The sequence below is a fragment of the Furipterus horrens genome, unplaced genomic scaffold (genome assembly GCF_987537825.1).
Source record: "Furipterus horrens unplaced genomic scaffold, mFurHor1.1.pri manual_scaffold_2, whole genome shotgun sequence".
Classification (NCBI taxonomy): domain Eukaryota; kingdom Metazoa; phylum Chordata; class Mammalia; order Chiroptera; family Furipteridae; genus Furipterus; species Furipterus horrens.
In genome coordinates this window covers 167458261-167484248 of record NW_028327172.1, presented here as the reverse complement: position 1 = coordinate 167484248, position 25988 = coordinate 167458261, and the positions used below count along the sequence as shown (strand labels likewise).

The window sequence follows — 25988 nt, the reverse complement described above, 5'->3', positions numbered from 1 at the left end:
TATCTCTAATGAAGAATCTTCTCATTAAACATAAATTACTTCAAATTACTAAATCAATTTTCAATCCTCTTTTCAGTCTGTATGGCTTCTCTGGTTTTGAAAATCGAGTACTACCCTCTATTCCTTGAAACTTTCCCTTTTTTTATCTTCTGAATCAGAATTTAAGTGAGCTGAAGCATGAGAAAATTTGTGACTGGAAGAGAGAGGGAACCATACACTGAATGCCCAACTGTATTTAGATACTGTGCTAAATTATTTGCAGGTATTATCACATTTAATTTCACTAAAATTATAAACTACATATTATTATTTGCCATTCTACTGATGAGGAAGTTGAAGTACAGAGAAGTTATGAAACATCCAACACCTCATAGCTAATTAGGTGACTAGAACACAATTTGAACATGAGTAAGTCCAACCACAAAATTGAAGCTTCTTCTACTAAACATGACAAATTTAACTTTAGACATTGCCAGAAGAAAATGCAAAATAATCATCTCAATGGGCAGAAAACTTTTCTAAGCAAGGTAAAGACCTAAAGAAAAAGAATGACAGATTAAACAATATAAAAATTATTTAATGTAAGAAAAGAGTAAAGTCTCAAAGCCAATAGATATAGAGGAAACTGAAGCAAAGTCTCCATAATATTTACAAGAGACAATAAGATAATGTTTCTAAAATATAAACAGCTCTTACAAAACAATAAAAAAATGTAAACACCCCACAGAAAAAATTGGGGGTAAAGTTTATGATGAGATCAAAAGAATACAGTGATCAAAAAAGTGTGAAAAAATATAACTCCGAATAATTGTGAATTTATATATATATATTTTTTTTCTTTATTATCAGAATGGCAAAGATTAATAATATGAATAAGAGTTTGAGGAAACAGGCATCCACTACAACACTGATGGGAATATAATTTTACACAATACTTCTAAAGGGCAACCTAACAAGATGTATCAAAGTTTTAAATATGCAATCATTTTAATCCAGAAAGCCTACGTCTAGAAATTTATCCTTTAAAAAAGTGTGTTAAGGTATATATGCATTAGTGTTGATAATTGACAAAACTAAGGAAATCAACTGCCAATCAATAGAGCACTAAATTATAGCACATCAATAAAATGGATTACAATTCAACAGTTATAAAGCTTATTGTGTGGAAATGTAAAATGATGTAGCTGCTGTGAAAAAGTTGGTCAATTTCTCAAAAAGTTAAATATAGAATTACCACATAATCAAGTAATACTTCTAATTATATAACCAAGAAGTGAAAACACACGTCCACACAAAATTTGTTCATGAATGTTTGTAGCAGAATTATTTGTAATACCCAAAACAGTAAAAACAACTCAAACACCCATCAGCTGATGAGCAGGTGAACAAAATATGGTGTATTCACACAATGGCATATTACTCAGCCACAAAAAGGAATGAGGTAGTAGTGTTACATGCTACAACATGGAATAATTTTGAAAACATTGCAGTAAATGAAAGAAGCCAGACACAAAAGGTCATATGTTATATGATTCCATTCATATGAAATGCCTAGAATAGGCAAATCCACAGAGGCAAAAAGTAGATTTGTGGTTGCCAACAGATGGCAGAATGGGTAAAGTGGAATTGTTAATAGGTATGACATATCTTTTGAGGGTGACAAATATTCTGTAATGAGGTATATCTACTGATTTTAAAAATGGCCATAATATGCTGTTAAGTAAAAAAGCAAGTTTAAAAAGCAGCAAATAGTATGATTCTATTTATGTGTGTTTACGTAAATAGTTATAAGTATATACGTATTGCCCAGAAACATAAAACGGTACTGTACTCGTATATATTATACTACCAGTAGTCTTGATGACAACTAGAAGATTACGCCCTTCAATATCATTTTATTTTTCTTACAAAGAACACATTTTTTTTTCCAAAAACAGACAAAAAAGTTACCATCTGCAAAGAAAAGTAGAGTGCTATGACAAAAATACACAGAACAGATTGAACCCAGGAGACAATACAAGCAAAGATTTTAAATCTGGGGTCCATAAACCTCAAGAAATCTGTAAATTTGTATAGAAAAGAACTATATCACTATTTTCACTAACCTCTAATTAAAATTTAGTACTTCTTTCAACAGTAATATTAATAGTAACTGATTTTTGTCACTAACACAAATTATATCTTCATATCACATTATAGTTGTCACATATCTCAAAATATCTATATCACTACGTCAAATAAATATATCACTATATATATATATCATCTATATGTATCACTACTTCAAAATCATGATAGTTTAATTAGTCTTACTGGTAAATCTGGTTATTTAAACTCATTGATAAAGAGGCACGTATATTAACATATCACAAAATATAACATTTTATATATTCTAGTATTTTAATATAACATCTTATTTTCTTTTATTCAGTTAAAATCCTTATTCTAAAAAGGCTCCACAGTCTCCTTCAGCCTACTAGACAGTCCATACCAAAATCCACCTGTATCCATCCATGTATTGAGTGGCAAGAAGGGAAAACAATCATGAGGATCTTCTAATTATTCAGGCATAAAGTAATCAGGGGTTGAATTAAGGCAAAAATAGAATCATTCCAATTTTAATCAATTTATCTAATACAAAATTCCTAATTATCTTCCCCAAATTGTATCCTGAGTTCTCAGGCATCTCTGACTTCTTCCTTCACAGTCAATCACCAATGTCAGTTAAAAGCTTTCTTTTCTATCCCAATCGACATAAATCTATTTCTTGACTTACCACTTTATGCTTAACTCTTTTAAAAAGACTCCCTCCTCCCATTCTGATCTCAACTCATTCTGCATACTTCAACCAAGTTAATCTTAAATAAGTATTTTCAAACTACTAACCTGATCAAAACCACTCAATGTCCTCAATGTCTTTAAAAGTAATATCAATAATTACGTGGTTCAAGAATCATGTTTACAGTAACTATTAATCAAAACTATCATATGGGTATGCCCTACAAAATATCATCTAACACAATATCATAACATAAAGCTTGGGTATTAATAAAAGAACCTCAATTTATAAGTGTAAAAAAATGCTGCTCTAGAATTGAACCTAGGAAAAAACTTCAATTCCTTACCCAAGCATTCAAACCCCCTCCATAATAATCATACCAATCAAGACAATGTGGTAAATATTATGAAAGAGGAATGCACAAGATGAGAGGGGAGCACAAAGCCTAGAAGTGTCAGCAAGGTTTCCCACAGTAAGGAGAATCTGAGATAAATTATCAAAGAAGTCAGTGAGGTCATAAAATATAAGGTATTATAAGCACATATAAAACATACTCCAGGCTATAAGTCACTCAGTATAGCTAGGCTAGGGAATATGTTGCACAGAGAGGAGTAATAAATGATAAAATTGGAGAGGTACACAAGACAAGATCAAGAGGGGCCTTATACATAATGCTGTGAAATCTCCATTTTATTCTAAAAGCAATAAGCAGCAGCAGGATATCTTGGAAAATATACAGTAGGAATTCCAATAGCCTAAATGTGAACTCAAGCTCTGACATTTACTTGCTATATATATATATATCTATATATATGACTTTCAACAAATTTGCCTCTCTAAGCTTCACTTTCCTCAACTATAAAACAGGAATATCAATTTTGCCAGAATTCTAAGAAGCTAATTCATGTAAATCTCTTAGCACAGGGGTCAGCAAACTACAACTTGGTTTGCCAGCAATGAATAGTTTTACATCCTTAAAGAATTGTTAAAAGGAAAAAAAAAAAACTACAACAAAAACATAAAGAAAAATACAGGACAAAGATCTTATGTGATCCAAAAAGCTAAAATATTTACTATATATGGTCCTTTACATCAAAAACTTGCCAACTCTTGCCCTTATACATAATAGGCAACCAAAAAATAGTAATTTATCACTGAAGGATTTTATGGAGGGAATTTAAGCAACATCCAAGGACTTATACGGATTTCTTTGGTGACAATGCATACAAAGGAAAAGAAGTCGAAGGATCAATAATGGCTGCTGGGATATAGGCAAGGAGGATGACACAATAATCCACTAATTGATCCTTTTCTTCCTTCTAAGGATAAAGGTGAAATCAATTTCTACACCTCCTCTCTTTATCCATCCCTGTAATGTTATAAACCCACATGTACTTTGTATGTTACAGTGTTTAATATTCCTTGTTACCATATTCTGCCTTTACTTGTTTGCTATTTACCTGGGGTTATCCTTAACTGTAAGTAGTGTAAGAGTATTTTGGAGTCAAATATCCCGTTTTACATATTTGCTTTACCAACATTTAAGACTTGTTATTTAACTTCATGTCTCCTAATAAGAAGTAGTCGTCGTCGGCAACCGTCCGTCTCGAGAGACGATGGTGTAGCTTAAGAGTCTATCTGCACCGCCGAGAATGGCTGTGCAGTCCGACTCGGGAGTGACACGATATCTGTCTCCTCCCGTGTTGAATCGACATCTTGCGATGACACTGGAGTGTCCTCTCCAGTGAAGCTGAAGCTACAGAGCCTGGGCAGGGTGATATGGAGGGTCTGCTGTTGCCCATGCAGCAGACCCCCCCTCTCTTTGCAGCTGAAGGGTCCAAGGGAAAGACGGAGTCAATACAGCTTGGCTTCAGGTGCGCCGCAGGAGTTGCCGGTGTTGACTACGACGTCAGACCGCCTTAGGGACTCCGGCTCCGGATTTTCTGTCGGGGTTTACTCCCTTAGCCTTTCCCCTGAAGAGGTATGCCGCAAGGCAGTGGAGGTTTTTTGGAGTCAGAGTTTTCCTTCTCTGATGTGCCCTGACTGGAAGATCGAACCAGCGACACTTAGCTCGCAGGCCGACGCTCAATCCACTGAGCCAAACCAGCCAGGGTCAATAAGAAGTAGTCGTCGACAGCCGTCCATCTTGAGAGACGGTGGTGTAGCTTCTTAAGAGTCTATCTGCACCGCCGAGAATGGCTGTGCAGTCCGACTCGGGAGTGACACGGTATCTGTCTCCTCCCGTGTTGAATCGACATCTTGTGATGACGCTGGAGTGTCCTCTCCAGTGAAGCTGAAGCTACAGAGCCTGGGCAGGGTGATATGGAGGGTCTGCTGTTGCCCATGCAGCAGACCCCCCCCTCTCTTCGCAGCTGAAGGATCCAAGGGAAAGATGGAGTCAATACAGCTTGGCTTCAGGTGCACCGCAGGAGTTGCCGGTGTTGACTACAACGTCAAACCGCCTTAGGGACTCCGGCTCCGGATTTTCTGTCGGGGTTTACTACAGCAGACCCTCCATATCACCCTGCCCAGGCTCTGTAGCTTCAGCTTCACTGGAGAGGACACTCCAGCGTCATCGCAAGATGTCGATTCAACACGGGAGGAGACAGATACCGTGTCACTCCCGAGTTGGACTGCACAGCCATTCTCGGCGGTGCAGATAGACTCTTAAGAAGCTACACCATCGTCTCTCGAGACGGACGGCTGCCAACGAGAACGAGTTACTCCCTTAGCCTTTCCCCTGAAGAGGTATGCCGCAAGGCAGCGGAGGTTTTTTGGAGTCAGAGTTTTCCTTCTCTGATGTACCCTGACTGGAAGATCGAACCAGCGACACTTAGCTCGCAGGCCGACGCTCAATCCACTGAGCCAAACCAGCCAGGGAAAATAAGAAGTAGTAATAGCTAACATATATAGTGTTTTATTTTTTTACTATGACACACTGTTCTAAGCACTTTATAGGTATTGTTTCATTTAATCCTCACAACAATCCTGTAAGATAAGGACTATTATCTCCCTACTTCAAAGGAGGAAACTGAAGCATGGAGAAGTTACAAAGTCTCCCAAGAGCTAGAGAGTAAAGGATTCAAAGCTCACATTCTTAACCAGATATAGAATAAGAATCACACTGTCTAAATTACAGGATTTTCATAAAGACTAATTTAGATTACATATTTAAAGGGAAGGGTATGGCTTTTCACAGTCCTTAATAAATGAGTTCCATATCCTCGCAGAAAGACCATATTCTAAACATTTTAGTCTCCAGAACCCAGAATACAATAGCTTACAGCTAGTTAACACTTAATAAATATTAATTAATATGATAGATTTAATAAATATTAATTAATATGATAGATATGCTTTTGGTAATTAAAATTCTTATAGTGTTTCAAGGTTATCATTTTGTACATAATTCACAATATATTATTTTATAAATGTATACATAGATGCTGCAGAAGACTGCACTAAATATGAACTTATAGCAAAATATAACCTATCAGTTTTTTGGTTTTGTTTTAAATATAAACATTAAGACCTGAAAGCAATGAATACATATGTAAAGATCCCAATAAAGTCTTTGTGCAGACATTAAAGTTTGTATATATTAAGTTTAGTCCTACTCTCTTAGTAGTATGTGTAACTAGTATTATATAATTCTGATGTATGTTACTTGTTAAGGGAATCTAAATAATTTGAGAAGAGGAAAAGAATATTCTGAACTATAACATTAACAGAGAGAGAGGGTCTCTGCAAAAGACAAATATAAGGAAAATAGTGTTATGACTTCTATTTTGTATCATCAGTTTCTATTGTTAATAAATGAATACCCTGAATTACCACGTACCTATTTAGTATAAGTCTCTCACACAGCAAAGTGAACTACTTATTTCTCTGAAAAAAATTAGAAATAAATTTTTATCTGTAATGAGATTTTTTAAATGACAAAAAAAATTAATGAAAAGTAATAATCCTGCTACACAAGAGAATACAAAACAAAATTCTATTACTGCTTTGCAACTCTGCCTCGTTAACAGGAGATTGGTAGCTAAACCCAGTTACTTAACTTCTGAGACTTATAACATGAAATACAAGAAATTTTTAAAATTAATTATCTAACCAGATTGTAGCTGCATGGAAAAACAAAGTTTCAAAATTAAGCAAAGGGTAATAACCGCATCAAGTGAAACATACATACCCTTACCTTGTAGAGCAAAATTTCCAAGAAGAAAGCTATTAAATTTTTAGAAAACTTACAAAAACAAAACCACTGATGCTGAAATGTTTTGGGGAAAAAAAAGTCAGATAGCAATCAGGTTTGAAGTAAACATGGAATTCTTCATTAACCATACCCTCAATATCACAAAGGTTTGCTTTCTTTTAAATTCTATGACTAGCACTTAATTTTTGATTTAGTAAAAAGCTCTCAGCTTCCTGTGTTCCCCCCTCCAATCTAGCTATCAAATTAATCAGAACAAAATTCTCCACACTGTTTTTGTTAAGGTTTTTCAAAGTAACTGATATTCTCCATTGCTCAAGAAATCTGAATTATTTGGGAAATCTTCAATAAAGGATTAAGGGCCTGCCATATGTGTGTATGGGTCAGCAGGAAGACAATTGAAGAGCATTAAAGGAGTAGGGAGGGGAGGAAGAACAGAAGAGGGTAAAAGAGGGGAAGGGAAGCTAGTCCCTCTTTTTCAAGGAAGTTAAGCATTCTTACTGCCACGCACTACTGGACATAACCTTCACTTTTCTAATCCATATTTCATACTGTCATTAAAACTCAATGCCAACACCCCTTTATGAAAAAACACTCAACAAACTAGGAAGAGAAAGGAACTTCTCAGCAGGATAAGAGGTACCTATGAAAACCCCACAGCTAACATCATACTTAACAGTTGAAGACTGAAGGCTTTCCCCCCCAATATCAGGAACAACACATGGAAAACTGCTCTTGACACTTCTTCCAACAATATCCTAGAGGTTTTAGCCAGGGCAATTAGGCAAGAATATGAAATAAAGTGAATCTAGATTAGAAAAGTAAAACTATTTTTTAATTTTCAGTTGCCATGATCCTTGGTATACAGAAAATCCTACAGAATCCACTAAAAATACACTAGAACTAATAAACAAGTTCGATAAGAATGCAAAATACAAAAATCTATACACAAATATTTTTATATACTTGCAATAAACAACCCAAAAGTGAAATTAAGAGAACAATTCCATCTACAATAGCATCAAAAAGAAAAAAATATTTAGGAATAAATGCAACAAAAGAATTATAAAACATAATCTGAAAACTACAAAATATTGTTGAAATTAAAATCTAAATAAATGAAAAGACCCCATGCTCATGAATAGGAAGACTTAATATTAAGATGGCAATGCTTACCAAATTGATCTACAGACCAACACAATTCCTATCAAAATCCCAGCTGGCTTCTTTGCAGAAATTAACAAGCTAATTCTAAAATTCATATAAAAATACAAGAGACCTAAAATAGTCAAAACAATCTTAAGGGAAAAAAAAGCAATGTTGGAGGACTCACATGTCTCAATTACAAAGCTACAGTAGTCAAACAGTACTTACTGGCATAAGGAAAATCATATAGATCAGTGGAATAACACTGAAAGTCCAGAAATAAACTCTCACATTTATGGTTAATTGATTTCGACAGCATGACAAGACAATACTATAGGAAGAGTCTTTTCAACAAATGGTACTGGGACAACTGGGTATCCACATGCAAAGAAATAATGTTAGATTCTCTACATCAGACCATATACAGAAATTAACTCAAAGTAGATCAAAGATCTAAATGTAAGAGCTAAAACTATAAAACACAGGACAAACAGAAAGGTAAATCATTGTGACCTTAGATGAGTAAAGGGTTTCTTAAATGTGACACTAAGAGTACAAACAACAGAAGAAAAAATAAGTTTAGACTTCATCAAAATTAAAAACTTTTGTTCTTCAAAGGACACGATCAGAAAAGTGAAAAGACAACTCACTGAATGGAGGGAAATATTTGCAAATCAAATACTGTATGTGATAAGGGACTTTTATCTATTAATATACAAAGGACTCTTACAATTCAATAATAAAAAGATATGAAAAATTTTAAATGGTCAAAAGATCTGAATACACATCTCTCAAAAAAAGATACACAAATGGCCAATAAGAAAATGAAAAGACATTCAACATCATTAGGGAAATGCAAATCAAAATCACAATGAGATACTACTTAACACCCACTAGGAGAGCTATGATCAAAAAGACAGGTGACAAATGTTGACAAGGATGTAGAGCAACTGGAGCCCTTATACACACTGTTGGTGGAGATGTAAAATGGTGAGACGACTTTGGAAAATAGTCTGGTGGTTCGTCAAGAGCTTAAACATCAAGGGACAATATGATCCAGCATATCCGCGAGAACTGAAAAAACTATACACTCGAAAACTTACACATGAATGTTCACTGAAGAATTACTTACAGTAGCCAAAAAGTAGAAACAACTCAAATATCCATCAGTTGATAAAATAAGGTATATCCATACAATGGCATATTATACAGTCATAAAAAGAATGAAGTACATAATATGAATGAACATTGAAAAAAGAGTAAGTGAAAGAAGCCCAGATAAAAAACTACATGTTATATTAAGACTCCATTTGTATGAAATGTCCAAAAGAGGTAAATATATAGTCAAGGGAAAAAAACAAAACAAAAAAACAATGATTGCCTTGAAGTAAGGGTGGAGAAGAATGAGGGTTAATGCTTAAAGAATATAGGATTTATATTTCAGATGATTAAAATGTTCTAAAATTGTGGTGATGGCTGCACAAATGAATATATTGAGTTATATATTTTAAATGGACTACTTCTATGGTAAGTGAATTATTTCACAAAAACTTTTTAAGTGGTCTCTGACCCACTTATCATTCCATTTTTGTTACTCCCTCTCAGAATGTCTGTAAACAGCTTATACTATAGTGACTTGCACTTGTTTATTGTTTTTAAATAACAATAAATTGTTCTACCTGCTTTACAAGCTTTAAGTTTCACAAGAGTTTCTTCTACTTCTTTCATACTTCTCTTTAGAATTGAGTGTAATAGGGCTCTGCAAATAAAATCATGTAGCCTATTACGGATCTAATGTACTATAACTTTATCAATGAAAGGTGAAAATCTCAAATAACAAGTACAAACATTGAACAATGACCTATAAAGATTTGTAAAAGTAAAATTTTTCCAATAGATTTCATTCTTGTCATTTTGTAAGATGACCCTGCAGTCCACCTGTTTGTAACTTTTTTAATAAAATACACATCTGTAAAAAAAAAAAAAAAAAAAAAGAATTGAGTGTAATAATGGTAAGAAAATAGGCCCTCAAATAAGGCTTTTAATTCTCAAAATATTAAAAATATTTACCATGGGGAATTAACTAGACTACTCAAAAATCTTCCTGTGGGTAAATACAGATATATATAAAATTCCCCATATTCCAAACCAAACTCTTCATATAAAAATTAGTATAGGTGGACCATAGAACTAAGGTTTCACTTTCCAGGAATCTTAGGGAGTTAAAGAATAAGTTTTGATTCAATTAAAAAATAAAGTTGTCCAGAAATAAAATGCATTTAATGTATTAGAGGTTCAATGTTAGTACAGTTAAAGAAAGTTGTAGTATTTTCATCGTGAAACACAAGCACAAGTTAATAATTAAGCCTTTGTTGTTGACTAGATGATTTTGTTATTTTTTCTGGTTTAAGGTCACATATCTTAATTACAATGACTTCAGAATTACAGAACAGCAAACAAAACATAGTAAGGGCCACCTAAGTGATATTTCTTAAAGTATAAAGTAATAATTATAATACTCTATCTCAACAGAAAAAGAAAACTCAAAAATGTCTTTCCATGAAACTATAACCACAGAAACTAAAATTCAAAGTCAACTGATCTCAAAATACAAAGAGAACTGAAAACAGCCAGAACCCAGTATACCACAATGGCAATCAATAACTGGAGAATAAAGAAGGAACCCACGGAAGGTTATTAAATTGTAATGTTCTCTCAGCTATTTCTATGTTTAAATAGCTGAAATTCACTTGTCATTCAAACTCATTGAAGAAAGCTTCTGTTCACTCCTCCTCCTCCTCCTCTGGCTCTTCTCTTCTCTTCTCTTCTCTTCTCTTCTCTTCTCTTCTCTTCTCTTCTCTTCGCTTCTCTTCGCTTCTCTTCGCTTCTCTTCTCTTCTCTTCCCCCTCTCCCCAGTTTTACTCTTTGAGGATGGAAAGCAATTTTTAAGTAGTATAACTCATTTTTAGACATAATTTCATAAATATATGCTACAATCTAAAATAACATCATGAAAAGCCCCAAGCTGTCCACTATCTAGAGACTACATTCCCATCCCCCTTGCATTCAAATAAGACTCTGACAAATTCTCAGCAATGAAATGTGAGCAGATGTTTGTCACTTTAAGTTTGGGGATTCTTAAGAAATGGTCTATAGGTAACAGGCAGGGCTCAGAGGCCTTAGGGAATAGTGGAGCTATAAGACATAAGGAATCTGGGTCCCTCAGTTACCACATGCAGGAAAGCCACAAGCCTGTTAACTAGGCACACCTGTACTGGGCTGTTATGTGAGCAAAATATAAACTTATATGTGTTAAGCCACTGAAATTCTGGAATATATTTATTACCCTAATTAGCATTACCCAAAGTAATACATGCACAAATTCTTAGGTATTTCAGTTCCCTCTAATTAAAGACATTTATAAGGGATATTTTGGAAAGATAGTTTAAAAGCCTATTTAATAAGAAACATTACATTTTACCACTTTGATTTTGATTAACATAATTCCTTTAAACAATGATAGCATAAGCAGTTCCACTGTTAATAATTTTCACTACCCACATATTCTAATACATTAGTTCAGTGTCATCTATATTCATATTACAGAGAAATTTTACCTCAACTTCCCCAAATTAAAAAAGTATAAAGTGTTTTAAATATTACAATTCATAACATTTAGTGAAAACTATCACGTACCTAGTTAACAGCAAAATTCTATTTTATTATTTTTAAAGTATTAAGAATTATCATTTATAATTTTAAGGTAAGAATTCTTCCTTTAAATATAACTATATAGATTTTATTTGTTGTAAATGCACACATACACATAATACACTCACTTTAACAAAACCATGACATTTTGCATTCTAATAATCCTATTATCCTTTACAAAAATCCTTTACAAATTTGTTGAAATTTTAGTGCTTTATTGTTTTTTTTTTTTAATGCTCAACATTGCTGATATAAATAATAATGATATAAAACCTAACTGGGAAATCTGTCATTAGTAAATAAAGATTTGCAAACTTAAACCAATGAAACTTCTCCCATATTTTCTTCACCCTTTGACTAAAATAAATAAATAAATGAAATGAAATAATTTATTTAACTTCTGTTGCCTTTTGTTTTAACTCCATGTCATTGTTTTTACCACAATACAATTAAAATTAAACAAATCGTACATTTATTGTACTACTCCACACAGAGTAATAAAAATGGAAAATTATTTAAAGTTGATAGAAGATTTTTTGCTCCCATTCAGAAAAATATTCCAAGAGGTTTTGTTTACCGGAACCAGTCAACATATACTAAACAAAAGACATAGAGATTTTTGTGGCACTTAAACTTTGTGGACCTACAGAAATTAAGTAAACTCTAGTTCTTTGATCCTTTTTAATGCTTGATTGTATTGTAACATGTGTGTGGTACATATAGCTTTATTTTTTTTCCAGGGCTACATAACAAGGACTCATAAAAAGAAAATGAAACTGAGAGATGGCCCATTTGAAATTATGAAAAAATATTAAGTATGACTATATAGTCTATAAAACTTGTACACTAGGTATTTTAATGACAGTCGTATTTCTAGAAAAAAAGATTTCTAAAAACACATTTTTCAAAGTTGTTTATATATACCTTATGTGTATCAAAGGACTGTGAAATGTTTTATGGCCTTGACTTTTAACTTAGTTACATAATATTGCTCTCAGTAATTAAATGAGTACATCCTTGTACTTATGTTTTTCAATGCAGGAGTGCAGGAGGAGGAACTAATATTTATCTAAGCATCTACTTACTATGTGCCAAACATATGTTTTCTCATTCTCTCCTCAACTTGCCTATAAATGTATTATCCTTCTTGCAGATGAGAAAACAGAAGCTTACAGACACTAAGTACCTTGCCTAAGGTATAGCAGCTAAGAAAAAGGGCGCAGGCGGAGTTCTGAGGTCTGTAAAAACACATCGTTGTTCCATTCAAGGTGTTGTTTTTCCATTTGTGGTCACAAAACAGCTCTCCACCCCTCCCCATACCCCTGATTCTGACCCCCACTTCCTAGTGAACAGCACGAACATTTCTTTGTGAGATTGGCTGGATTCAGAAAGGACCCATCTCTGGCTTGAACCGGAGGGTTTTAGCTAGATGAGTTCACTAGACACAAATGGAAAGAGAGGTTGTTGCAGATAAAAGTAAATCAGCAAAAAATTACCCAAATACCAATTATATTTAATTCTGAAATGCACTGTACACCTACTGGCAGATTTCTCTCGAGTTTCGTTTTACTCAGGAGTACTCCGACTGGACAACAGAGGCTACCGGATCTAGGTTTTTAAGACTGAGGGAAAAAGTGGGTTTGTGCACCACTACCGGGTCTGCCGATTGAGGTAACTAGAGGTAATCAGGTAGCATCTTCTGAAAGGCAGTACTGTGAGTCCAATGTGTACAAACGGCTCGGCTAAACCGCCAGCACACAAATCCGCCTCAACAGCCTAAGCGAAACTACAGATGACAGCTCCGGTAACTTCCCCTTCCTCACAGACCTCCTTAACTCGGCCTGTACCCGCCTTTCCCCTTAGGAGGCAGGATAAAACAATTTCAAACGCACTAAATCGATCCCATCTCACCAACACCACAGGGCCGGGAGGCCAGCTTCCATTTCTTCCCTCGCCCCGCCAAAAAAATTATCTTAAAAAAAATGCATACACGCTACCAACCATAAAGTATTTGCAACGAAAAATGCTAGTATGTATTTAGTCACTCCACACAGCCTTAAGAAAAGAAGGAAAAGGGATCTCGACACCGCATATTCTCGAGATTTATTGCTTTGATTCACTTTCCCTTAGGTCCCACCGCCGGCTGGGGGGTGGGGGGAGGGGGAGGAAGCTTGCAGTTTCGACGTCAAAATGTGCCTTCGCCTCTCCTCAGGAGTCGCGGAGTCGGCGGAGGCGACATCAATCAGTATATCCCGCCTCCGACCTCACCTGCCCAGGCCTGAGACAGAGCCTTGGGCCCGCGCGGCCAGGCGTCCCGGGAGGCAGGCAGGCAGGCGAGCTGGCGGACGCTCAGGCGGTTAGGCCGCGCCGCAGGCCGGCGCGCTTCCTGGCGCGGCCGCGAGAACAGACGCGCGGCCCCGACCCGCAGCTCTCCCGGCCCGGCTGCTCTACGTGTGCCGCACACACACTCACTGTCCCCGGCCCGGATCCCGCGGAGCAGCTCTTAACTGCGAGGCTCCGGAGTCTCGGCCACAAAGGGAGAGGCACACGCCACTTGAGGGTCCCAGACACACGGATCCCCAGAGACCCGGGCCCTGAGCGCGGACAACCCCCCCCCCACCACCACACACCGGGAACCTTTGACAGAGACCCGAGTCAGCCCCGCACCCGACACACACCCACTAGCTGTGGCTCCCTCAGGGCCCCGTCCCCGCCCGCCAAAGTCCCAACTCGAAGCCCACAAAATTAGTCCTTCTCCCACCTCATTTCCCCGGGGACGCGCTCCTCTTCCCAACACCCTCGATCTTACTCAGAGGCACAAAAACACTCTACTACCTCATTCTCTTCCTCTGGCCCAGGAGGAGCAACAGCAGCCATTTCCCCACGGCAGGGGAAACACACACAAACACGCGCGCGCGCGCACCAGGCCCCCACAGATGCTTCCCCTCCACAGCCGCGGCCGCAGACGCAAACACAAACACCCACGGGCGGGCCTCGCTCCCTCCCGCCCCAAAAGGAAGCTGCCGCGGCCGCCAGGCTCCGGACCCGGGCCGCGCACAGCAAGGGGGCTTGGGGTCCCGGAGGGCCTGCGCCCCCTTCTCACCTGCATTCAGCGCGCCGGGGTCCGGGCGGCGACGGCGGCGGCGGCGGCGGGGCGACTGATGCTGGTGCTGCGGCGGCGGGGGAGGCGGTGGCGGCGGTGGCGGCGGGGCTGAGGGCAGCAAAGACATGCAGGCAGCCCGCCGGGGGAAAGAGGCACCGGCCGGAGGGGACGCGGGGCGGGCGGGCCGGGCCGAGCTGCCTGAAGAACGGCAGAGGCAGCGGTGAGGAGGGCTGCTGAAAGGAGCTAGAAGGAGACGGACGGGGGCGGGGAAGGGGACGAGGGCCGCGCTGCCGGGCTTTGGGGACAGTGACTCTGGGCGCGCAGGAGAGGTCCCGCGGCTGCCGACGAGAAGGCCCCCGCCGGAAGAAGCTGCGCCCCCGCAACTGCCGGAGCCTCGGCTACTACTACGAGAGCCGAGCAAAGCCTGGCCTTGGCCTTGGCCTCCTGGCGCTGACGCTGCCGCCGCTGCGGGGGTTGCTGCTGCGCTTGTTGCTGCCGGGGCCGAGGCTGCTACACAGAAACGCCAGCTTTCGGTGCTTTTCCTCTCGCTCACACACGTTCACACCCCCGAGGGCCGGGGGAGAGACGTCCGTGCAATATCCGTATTGAGATTAATAACAACGTGCAGAGAGTGAGAGGAGAGGGTTGATTGACGTGGAGGGCCTGGCGGGAGTCAGTTACTCCCCTGAACGAGGGCGTGGGGTGAGGGGAAGAAGGCGGAACTCCATGGCCCCGCCTTGACCACGCCTCCTGGCAGTCGTATTGGGGCGCGTGCGCGTGCGCGGGGGCGCGCGCACGGCTGTCACGGCTCTACTATTTTCTCCTTTACTCCTGCTGTTTTCTTACACTCTTTTCTTGAGTTGAGTGTGGAGCAGAGATGGGAAGGCTGGTAGGATATTAAAAACCCACATCCATAAATGCATGGTGCGGGCAGAGAGAGACTGGCGAACCGCCTCACCCCGTGTTCGTGCGTGGACTCGGCGCTGTTTACTGCACGTTCGCCAGAGGCTGACAGTGAAGCTGGGTGCTGGTCTCGGTGACGAGTTGTCAGGTGAGGTGAAGTGACCGAAGGAAATGTTTCCTGACATCTTCAGTGGTTTTTTGTTTTTTTTTAACGTGTAATAACTAGGTTGTACAGCGAAAAGTAAATAAAAGAACATGTGACGCTCTGCGAGAATCACGTCTTATTTATTTCTCATTCTCCCTTCTCGCGATATAATCACGTTTCTTTGGTTGCAGAATGAAAACATCAAAATGTAAACTAGGAATATAAATGTTTACTTGATGAATGTGGCTTGACATTTTAAGTTTCTGGGATTTAACTTTGTTTTTTTGTGGGTCAGCTCCATTCAGCTGTTACCTACCACCAGCCGCCCCAAAACAAATCATGCCAGTTCTATAGGCAGAATACTGCTGGTGCAATTTTGCACAATCTCTTTCTCAATGCATGCTCCAGGCTTGAGTACTTATCAGCGTTGGTCACGGGTATATTAGCAGTATTCAGTTTTTTTTGTTGTTTTTTTTTTTAATTCTAGAGGGGTGTTATTTAGCACAGGAAGCTCGTTGTGTTGGTTGCAATTAATCTTAGGCCTTTTTATTGAATGCAAAATATCTTAATCTCCTGGGGAAAATGGAGTGTAAAAATGCAAATCATCATTTAGCCTGAACTAATCAGTTATTAAAAGAGTCCATCATTGCAGAAGAACAATTTCACCATTTTTATCTTTGTTACCAGGAAGTGTGAGTGAATGAGAGAAGAAGCCCCTTAAGGACTTTGAAGACCTCAGGCTGTTTGTTTTTCACCTGTGTTAACTTTCCATTTCTCTCCCTAGCAACACCACTCCCATACTAGCTTCTGTAATAGGCCTCAAAATGGTCTTAATCCTGGAAGAGGTCCCACTTGTTCTCAACTATCTTGAGTCTAAACTGACACATAATGAATAATTATCTTCAGCTTTGTAAGCAACAAGGCCAAACAAGTCACTTCAGGAACACAGAATAATAAACCTGCCTGAATGGCATCTTTCCACAGCATTTCTCCTTGACACACAAACATTCTTTCTCAAGGAGAAATACTACTAAATGTTGGGAAAAAAAATAAAAGAGGAAAATAAATGCCTGGAAAATATAAATCAGATGGTGGGATATTCTCACAGATTTAAGCTTCTCCTAATTACCTGTAGCTATATAGATTCCTAACTATTCATTCATATACGACAGACATCTATGTTCCAGATATTGTTTGATAGCATTAGAGATACAAAGATAAGCATAAGTAGTCCCTATTCATAAGTAGCTCACAGTCATAGGGGAAGCAGACACATAAACAGGAAACTCTTACAGGACAAACCAGAAATGAAAATTAATAGTCACAACAATGCCCAGGAGAATTAAGCTGATGGCACTAGCATTTTCACTTGAGCTGTGATACCTGCCACATTCACAGCTGACTTGCAGTAGTCTATGGTGAGGAAAGGGAGAGCCTTTGTGTATGTTAAAGAAGTACTAATTAAATGGTGAGGTTTGCTAGTCCTGAAGCTCAGATTTGTATAGAGGATGTTCATTGTTGGCTTTTAAGTTTTAACTACTAATTGAGTCAAAATCCATTGAATAATTGTAATTGTGACATTCAGAGTTAAGCATAGAGGATTTTACTTAAAAAGGTCATTTGAATGCAGGTTAAAGTTAATCTCTCAGGGATTTCCTTATGCGATACATAGCAAATGAATTGACTCTCACTAAAAACAAAAGGAAAGCAATACTTTTACATATTATAACTATTTCATCCAAATATAGATTTTTGTTTTACTCATTTTCAATGAGATTGAGAGTTGAGAAATAATAATTTTCAAATAGTTTTTAGTGCTGAGAAATTAAACCTTCACTGATATAAAAACAAAAACCTCTCTCCTAAGACTCCAAAAGACATTCTGACTAAGAGTAACACTTAAGCCATTTTTAAAAAGCAGTTATATAGTAGATTAATGTTTACAACATTCTAACCTGCTTTTCATATTTCATAGGAATTTTTCATGTTTGTCAGGTATTGCAATTTTTAATTAAGAATAAAAGTAGGAACACAATAAGAAAATATCTCTTTAAAAAAGTGATTTATCCAAGTGAAAACTTCTGGCCTAAGTAAGACCTTTTTGACCACATTGGTTAATAACATTGCAGTGTAGGTACAGTTTTTTCTAAAACAACAATTATGTTTGTATTACTACAAAGTTGATTGATTCCTTCTGAATTAAAAACAAAAAAGTACTTCATGTTCTAATGACCTGTGTCTTTTCCAAATTAGCAATTAATATTTGATCTGAGTCAATCTGATCACTTCATGTTTTTTCTATAGGTACCACAGGTAGTTGAATCTATAATAGCCACTGTAATTATGTTCCTTTGTCTGTTTTCTGAAATTCCTTTGAAAAACTTGCTCCAAAAGCAAGGATTTAAAAAAATTAAGCACATTATTACTATTTGATAAATAATTAAATTTGATTTTATTGATTTCAGTGTACATCTTTATATTAATAGCTACATAACTTTTTTTTTAAAGTGTCACATTTAAATTAGTAAGGTATAATTAGTAAAATAATTAAATGTAATTTACATAACATTCATTAGCACAACTTTTAAGCAAATATCAAAATGATCTTGAATTTTTATGTCCCAGACTTCCTGACAGGGCTATATATTTTACCTTTTACTGAACTACACTCTTCTTCATCTTCTTATATTTTACTCATCTTATTCCTCTTCCTCTCTCACCCTATATCCCCATTACTTCATTTCTAATATTTTTGAGGTACCACCTACCATGGGTATATTTGTCCAAGAAAAGTGGCTTCACTCATTGCCTCTGTCCCCTTCCAGGTCCATCAACTCTCTTTCCATCAGCCTCCCCTTTGTTCCTTGCTCTAGAATAACTATAGATGACACCAAGGGCCATCCCACTATCTTAGCCAAATTATGGACATTTTCCACCATTATTAATAGTGTGCCACATGATATGTTAGCCCTAGATAAAAGGGCTAAGTAGGCAAAGTTCATCTTGATCCCTCCTGCCTACTCTTTCTACACTGTCTGTCTCAAGTCTCTTGATCCCCGAATATTCAGAATCTCCACCCCAATTTCATTAACATCAGCACTCCTCTTTCTGGTACTTCCCTCTATTCCAGGAATATTCTACTAGGTAGAAACACTACCACCATTAGTAAATATCTAGTGCTTCAATTTGTCAAGGACTTGCAGGCACCTAGTGTGCTAACCAATCAATAGAAGTAATTACTTTAATGCTATATTCCAAGGATCCTTGTGGGATCTTCAAAGGTATGCTTCAGAAGCCGCATAGGATACACAAAGGGGACCATATAGGTGGAACCTCAATTGAAAAGGCTCTGTTTTAGCTGTTTCACAAATTGACCATCTGTCTGCCTGGTAACTTTCATTTTTTTGTGAACAGTATTACTTTGGGGAAACTATTTCTGCCTGTACTATAAACATGCGATTCTAGTGCCAGCTACAGCTCAAGAAAGTCCCTCAGTTTCTTGGCTACAGGGTGGGCAATATGACTCAAGCCAAAGCAAGCAGAGTTCATCCCCAGAGTGTTTTCAGGGAAGAGGGGAAAAAGGCTATTCCATCATAGTGGTAGTCTGAGACAAGGAAGGAAAAAGGAAACCTTGAGAGAGGCCGTGGCCACATACTCCCTTGTAAAGAATGAAGCCATCACACAGAGGTGAGAAATGTAGAGAGCAAGTCCTGGTGATGCACCAATCTCAGGTTCCAGTCATCCATGGGGCCCAGCTGCACCTTTTCACATAGTATATATTAACTAGTAAGTTTTCTTCTACATCTAAATTGAGTTAGATCTCTGCAACCAGAGTATACTAATACATTGTGTTTCTGCATGAAAGTTCTTTCAAAGAATGCTAACTGCTGCTAAATGTGTTTGAAAATCACTGAACTAAACTACAGTAAGACAATATTATTGGTTGAATCACAGTCTATCAAATATTGAAGGTCACCTGGTCTTGCCTCCTCATTTTCCACATGAGGAACCTAAGGCAAGGTGACTTGCTGAATGTCATCCAGGCGGTCAATGGCTAAGTCAGTGGTAGAAATTGATCTCTGGATACCTAGCACAGTTTTTCTCTTCATTAAACTTCTCTGTTGTCTATTTAATTTCTCCCAAAGGTATTTTTAAGAGGCAGTTACTTAGAGATACAACCTTAAGCTAAAGGAATAAATCACAACAATGATAATATCAGACACTGACTGCTTAGTGGGAAGGTATTTGGCAGCATGGAGGCTGTAATAGATCTCTTTTCCTTTTTGTGCCTCTCACATTTTTTTTTTTTCATATTGGTCCCAAACACACTCTTTGAGTATTAGACAGTCAGATATACAAATTTTGACTATAGGCATACCTCATTTGATTGTGCTCCGCTTTATTGCACTTCACAGATGTTGCATTCTTTACAAATTGAAGGAAAGACCCTCCACCAGCAAAAAGGATTACAGCTTCCCTTATTGCAATAGTACTCACTTTACTGAAGTCCTTTGGAATTGAATTCACAATACCTACAAGGTATGCTTGTACTATCTTTACACTTATTACTCCCAAATCTATGCCTCCAATTCAGAGTTCTTGCCACACATTCAGATCTATATTGTGAATTTCCTCCTGGGTATCTCCACCTAGATAGTCTGCGCATATTTCTAAATCAGTATATCTTAAACTGTGCTGATTGTCTATTCCTGACCTGCTGTGATCCTCTCTCATTAAAAATTGTACTACCTTGTTAATGGTCATGCAATCATATGAATGATCACCCAATGTAGAATCCTAGGAATCATCCTTTACTTTTCTCTCATCTTCACTGCAATCTAACAAATTGACGTACTAAATATTTTCATTAATTGATTCTCTCCATTTCAATGTACTGCTCTCTTAAGTGAGCCTGTCATCTCTGTCCTGAACACTTGCATTTTGTCTAGTAGTGCATTCCTATAGAGTATAATCCCAACATCCTCCTAAAACATGCTATTCATATTACTCTGTTTTGAAAATCTTTCAATGGCTTTCCATAATTTGTAAACTAAAACCTAATTTCACAAGCATGTATGTCTCTTAGTAAGCTGCCTCTCTTACCACCCCCACCTGTAGCCACTTAACTATCAGCCTTTCTCTCTACTTCTCATTTCCGAAACAGGAAATGCTCACTCGTAGATATCTTTACACATGCTCGTTCCTCGGCACAGTATGCTGTTTTTTATTTTGTCCACCTCTTGAAATCATCGTTCAAGATTTAGCTCATGCATCACTCCCTTTGTGAAGCCTTCTCTAAGATCCCTACTGTGTATTTCCTCAGCACACTTGTGCCCACCTCAGTTATAATAAGTATAAATAAATTAACTAGTAAATTCTCTTCTACACCTGAACTAATTTGAGTTAGACCACTAAAACCAAAACATCCAGACTAATACATATGTTTCCTCATGAGAGTTCTTTCAGAGAAGGCTAAGTGATGCTAATATAAGTTTGGAAATAACTGAGCTAAGTAACAATGGGCATTATTATTGGATAAATCTTAGTCTTTCAAAAGGGGCATCCCATTTATGGGGGTACACTAGAAAGGCATCCCCCTCTGGTGAATGCAGTCTGTCAAAGCACAGCCCTGACCCAGCTCTTGGCCACATATCTTTGTGCAATATGCAAAGTGAACAACCATATTACAGTTGTCGGCGGCGGCGGCGGCGGCGGCCGTACGTCTCGAGAGACGATGGTGTAGCTTCTTAAGAGTCTATCTGCACCGCCGAGAATGGCTGTGCAGTCCGACTCGGGAGTGACACGGTATCTGACTCCTCCCATGTTGAATCGACATCTAGTGATGACGCTGGAGTGTCCTCTCCAGTGAAGCTGAAGCTACAGAGCTTGGGCGGGGTGATATGGAGGGTCTGCTGTTGCCCATGCAGCAGACCCCCCCTCTCTTCGCAGCTGAAGGGTCCAAGGGAAAGACGGAGTCAATACAGCTTGGCTTCAGGTGCGCCGCAGGAGTTGCCGGTGTTGACTACAACGTCAAACCGCCTTAGGGACTCCGGCTCCGGATTTTCTGTCGGGGTTTACTCCCCTAGCCTTCCCCTAAAGAGGTATGCCGCAAGGCAGCGGACGTTTTTTGGAGTCAGAGTTTTCCTTCTCTGATGACCATATTACAGTATACTGTAATTATCTATGTAAGTACACATCTGTCTTACACATCCTAGATTGTAAGCTCTGTCTTTATTCCTGGCGTATCACAGAGTATCTGATACATAATGGTCAAGGAACATTTGTTTAGTTAAGTAATTAATAGTAGTACTTCTCAAAACATGCCATGTGTTCTTAATTTACTGGCAATTAGCTGCTATGAAAGAAATCAGAAATAACAGTGACAAAAAAACCATTTTTTTTTTCATGCTAAAGAAGGCTGATATGTCACATCCAATGGTCAATAGGGACCCGTCTCCTTCTCTCTTTGGCTTTGCTATATTTAGAACATGCCTTCCTTTGAGAGCCACCTCATATGGTTGTGCAGTTTGTTTACTGCAAAGGCGCCAGACCAAGAAGTGAGTGGGGTCTGTGTAGTGTGATGTATTGCATCTACACAGAGGAGAAACTTTTTCTAATTCATCTGTAAGGATGAATGTTCTTTCTATTCTGTTCAAAAGCACCAAAGAGGTTAACAGAGATCTTATGGCCATTGGGATTCCAGCTACCACATCCATTTTCCTGGCAGGACAAAAATCACCTGTACCACTAAGCACTTTCCTTGGAAGGCCCATGCAAAAAAAATTTTTTTTCCTTAGATTTCATTGGCCAATACTTAATAACAGGACACAGCCAGCTGAAAGAGAAGCTGGGAAATTATGTTTTAGTTGAACACACTGCCACAATAAATAAACTAGTGGGCAGCCTCAGTATCGGTGCAGTATAGATAAAATCCAGTATTTCAACATCAGATGGCTGATGAGTCTCATAGTTAAGTTTCGTAACTAAAAATTTTACCCTAGCAAAGCAAACTTAAAATTATGTTTAAATTAAAGCAAGGCACTTTCAATAAAACTTTCACAGCCTGTTTTTAGAAGCCAATATTTAATTATATCTATCTATCTATCTATCTATCTTAATGAAAGATCAGTAGAGTTTGTGTTTGATATCCCGAACACCATCTACATTTAAATTCTGAGTTGTAGAGTAGAAGGATTTTTTTACTCTTTATAAATTAAAGGGAGAAAAAACTTTTCTTAAAAGAATCATTCTCCTAACCCAGATACCATTGAAATTTTAGGAGTGTGTGTGTTATATTCATACCTCTATTTCTAGGCCAATGGTAGTTAGTAAAGGCTCTCACTGACTTTTGTTCAAGGATCTTTATAACCTCAAACACCTTGCTAATGTAGCACATTTCTTTTTCATTCACCCTAGGCTCCATCCAAACTTGTGTTCTCCATGAACTGACTTTCCCTCTCGATACCTTTGTTCACATTGTTCTTGGTTTCCACTTTTCAACCTTCCATTCTCACATGATCAAAACAAGCGCATTTTCAAGCACTTGCTCAAATGCTCCTTCTTTAATGAAGCCTTACTTGATCCCCCTCCCCATCAGATATATTTTTTTCCCCATCTGAGCACCTATAGCACTTTGAGAGAAAGGACTCTGACATGTAAACATGGTGTAGTAGAAATCCTGTGGCTTTTGGACTAAGACAGATCTGGATACAAATTCTGGCTCTGCCAGTAACTACATGACCCCAGGCAAATTACTTCACTTCTTCTGAAACATAAGTATAATATGTACATACTTGCAGGGTTGGCATGAAAACAAATGAAATGCTAAATGTTAAGTCTGACAATAGGCAACAATGTTTCTTGTCCAAATTAATAAATATAGTATAAGGTTTGTGCTTATTTATATTAATATTATAAAATTTTCAAAGCTACTTTCAAAGAGCAGCTACAGTGCTTTTTTATGTAAGATTTTATCAGAAGTAAAAAAATCATAAAAAACAAAATACATTGACGTAAGGAAAAGGCATGACCAAAAAATCCTCAAAGCATGTGTTTCATTCAAGTAATCTCTTTAACAAATAATCTCCTGGGTAACCTAGCCCAAAAAACTGTGGAAATACACAGATCTGCTCATGCTGTATGAAGAGGCAGAAATGATGTGTTCTACAACCAATTTTATCATTAAATAGGTTGGCTACGTTTGGCAATTTGCCAGGATTTTTATTTCTAAGCTTCCTGAGCTATCAAAAAAAGGGGAATAAAAACAGGATATTACATACCCTAAACAACTTAAAGATGAACATAATCAAGAATATTATGAAAAATAGTAACAAAAATGGTTATATATTACTTTAGGTTTTATAATTATATTACAATAATACAAATAAGTGGATAAAAGTATATCTCTTTTGGCTCTCTACCTGTAATGAATTTTTTCATTATCAGATATAATTCCTTGTTTTCTGATGGCACATCCTAATCACTTTCCCAGAATTAACCTATCCACCTGCCTTACTTTTTTCTTCCTTCTTTTATTGTGCAGGACTTATAATTGTCTGATAAATTAACGTTTTTACCTGAGCAATCCTTCTGGTTGATAGAAGAAGACTATATGCTAATGTAGAGGTTGACACACATAACTACTTTACCAAAAATACCAAATGTCATCATGTTCTCATGCTGAAAGCATTGAGGAAGGATATGCTTTTGTTTTACTGGTTCTTGTTTTTCAGGGCAACTTGCAATTCTGTGTAGCAAGTGAGCTAGAGTCTATGAATCTGTTAGTAAAGTTATGGTTAATTGCTATGGGGATGATTTTTCAGATCAGAAATTTCCATGAAATTTCAAATTTGCACAAAAGTATAGATGTTCAACATTTGGATTTATTTTTGTTTTTATTGTTATTATTTTTTAATTAAAATATCAACACATTCAACTGAGATGTAGAAGTGCCTAAAGAAGCTGAGAGGTGGAAAGACAGCACATTTTATCAAGATTTCACTACCTGGTATGTTATTCTAAAAGCATATATTGTACCATAATCTTTGTAAAGTATTGTGAAAAATTGATATTTCATGTGCTCTAAATTTTCTATTTGAAGAATTTTCATATTTATTTCGGAAACCAAGTGTTACTGATCAGCAATTGGGGTCTTGCTCTCCACTGCCACCCTCTAGGGAAAATTCCAGAGGCAAAGGTTTGGTGATAAAAGAGTCTTTATTCTAACGCAGTTACTTAAGCCTATCAAGTCACAGCTTTAATCACTTAAGCCTATCAATTAAGGATAAACTCTAACACCTGAGTTCTCCTATTATTTCCCCTGTTAGTTTCTGTAGGGTTAGTTTACAAATTAAAACAACATAATACACAAAAGCTACACAATTTAGGAAGGCTGGCAGGCTTCTAGAAGCCTCAGAGCCTGTTCCCTCTAGAACACCCAAAGAATAAACCAGCCACCCTCTCCCAGGCCAGCCCAATCCTAAGCTGTGACTTGAGTGCCTTTCCATACAAAATACGATCCATTGGGAAATCCAGGCAGTACAGCATGATCATCCAGGCATCCTTGAGAAAGAGGAGCCTGAGAGTGAGCCTGAGAGCCTGAGAGCCTGAGTCTGAGCTGGAGCCTGAGCCAGAGCCTGAGAGAGAGCCAGTTTAGGAGCCAGAAAAGCTCGTAAGCCAAAGAGCCAGCCCTATTTTTACTTCCACTGGCTCTGGAGGCATTCAGCTCCTCAGCCAGTTCTGTCCTGGACTGCTTTCCATTGCCTCAGCAAACTCCTCCTACAGCCCCTCCTACTTCTCCCGAGTGATCTTAATCAGATCTCTCTCTATCATAAGTACGTCTTTCTGGGATTTTTCCCTGTCAACAAAGGACATTTAGTATATAACCTCTAAAACTACGTCCACATTCTGCTGAAGAGACTGTTGAACTAGCTACAGTATTGGGTTGAGGCCAAAGTGAGGGATTCTTTCCCACAGAAATGAAGATGGC

At 38.0% G+C, this 25988-nt stretch overlaps 1 protein-coding gene and 1 long non-coding RNA gene across 3 annotated transcripts in view; one reads left to right on the top strand and one right to left on the bottom strand.

Annotated features, from left to right (window-relative positions):
• CNOT6L (CCR4-NOT transcription complex subunit 6 like) overlaps positions 1-15127 on the bottom strand; it is a 92030-nt gene extending 76903 nt beyond the window's left edge. The window contains exon 1 of one of the 2 annotated variants that reach the window (XM_090266726.1): positions 14953-15127. Coding sequence is in view for 1 of the 2 variants with exons in the window: in XM_090266725.1 (XP_090122851.1) it covers positions 14611-14615 (5 nt within the window). In the remaining variant the exon portion in view is untranslated. Of the gene's footprint in view, positions 1-14610; positions 14921-14952 lie in introns of those variants that run through there. The other variant, XM_090266725.1, reaches the window with a different exon arrangement.
• A 616-nt stretch (positions 15128-15743) lies between these two features.
• On the top strand, positions 15744-25007 carry LOC150019894 (uncharacterized). Its single transcript, XR_016509092.1, has 3 exons — positions 15744-16003; positions 20416-20539; positions 24947-25007. It is a non-coding gene; the product is annotated as an uncharacterized LOC150019894 (long non-coding RNA).
• The last annotated feature ends 981 nt before the right edge of the window (positions 25008-25988 follow it).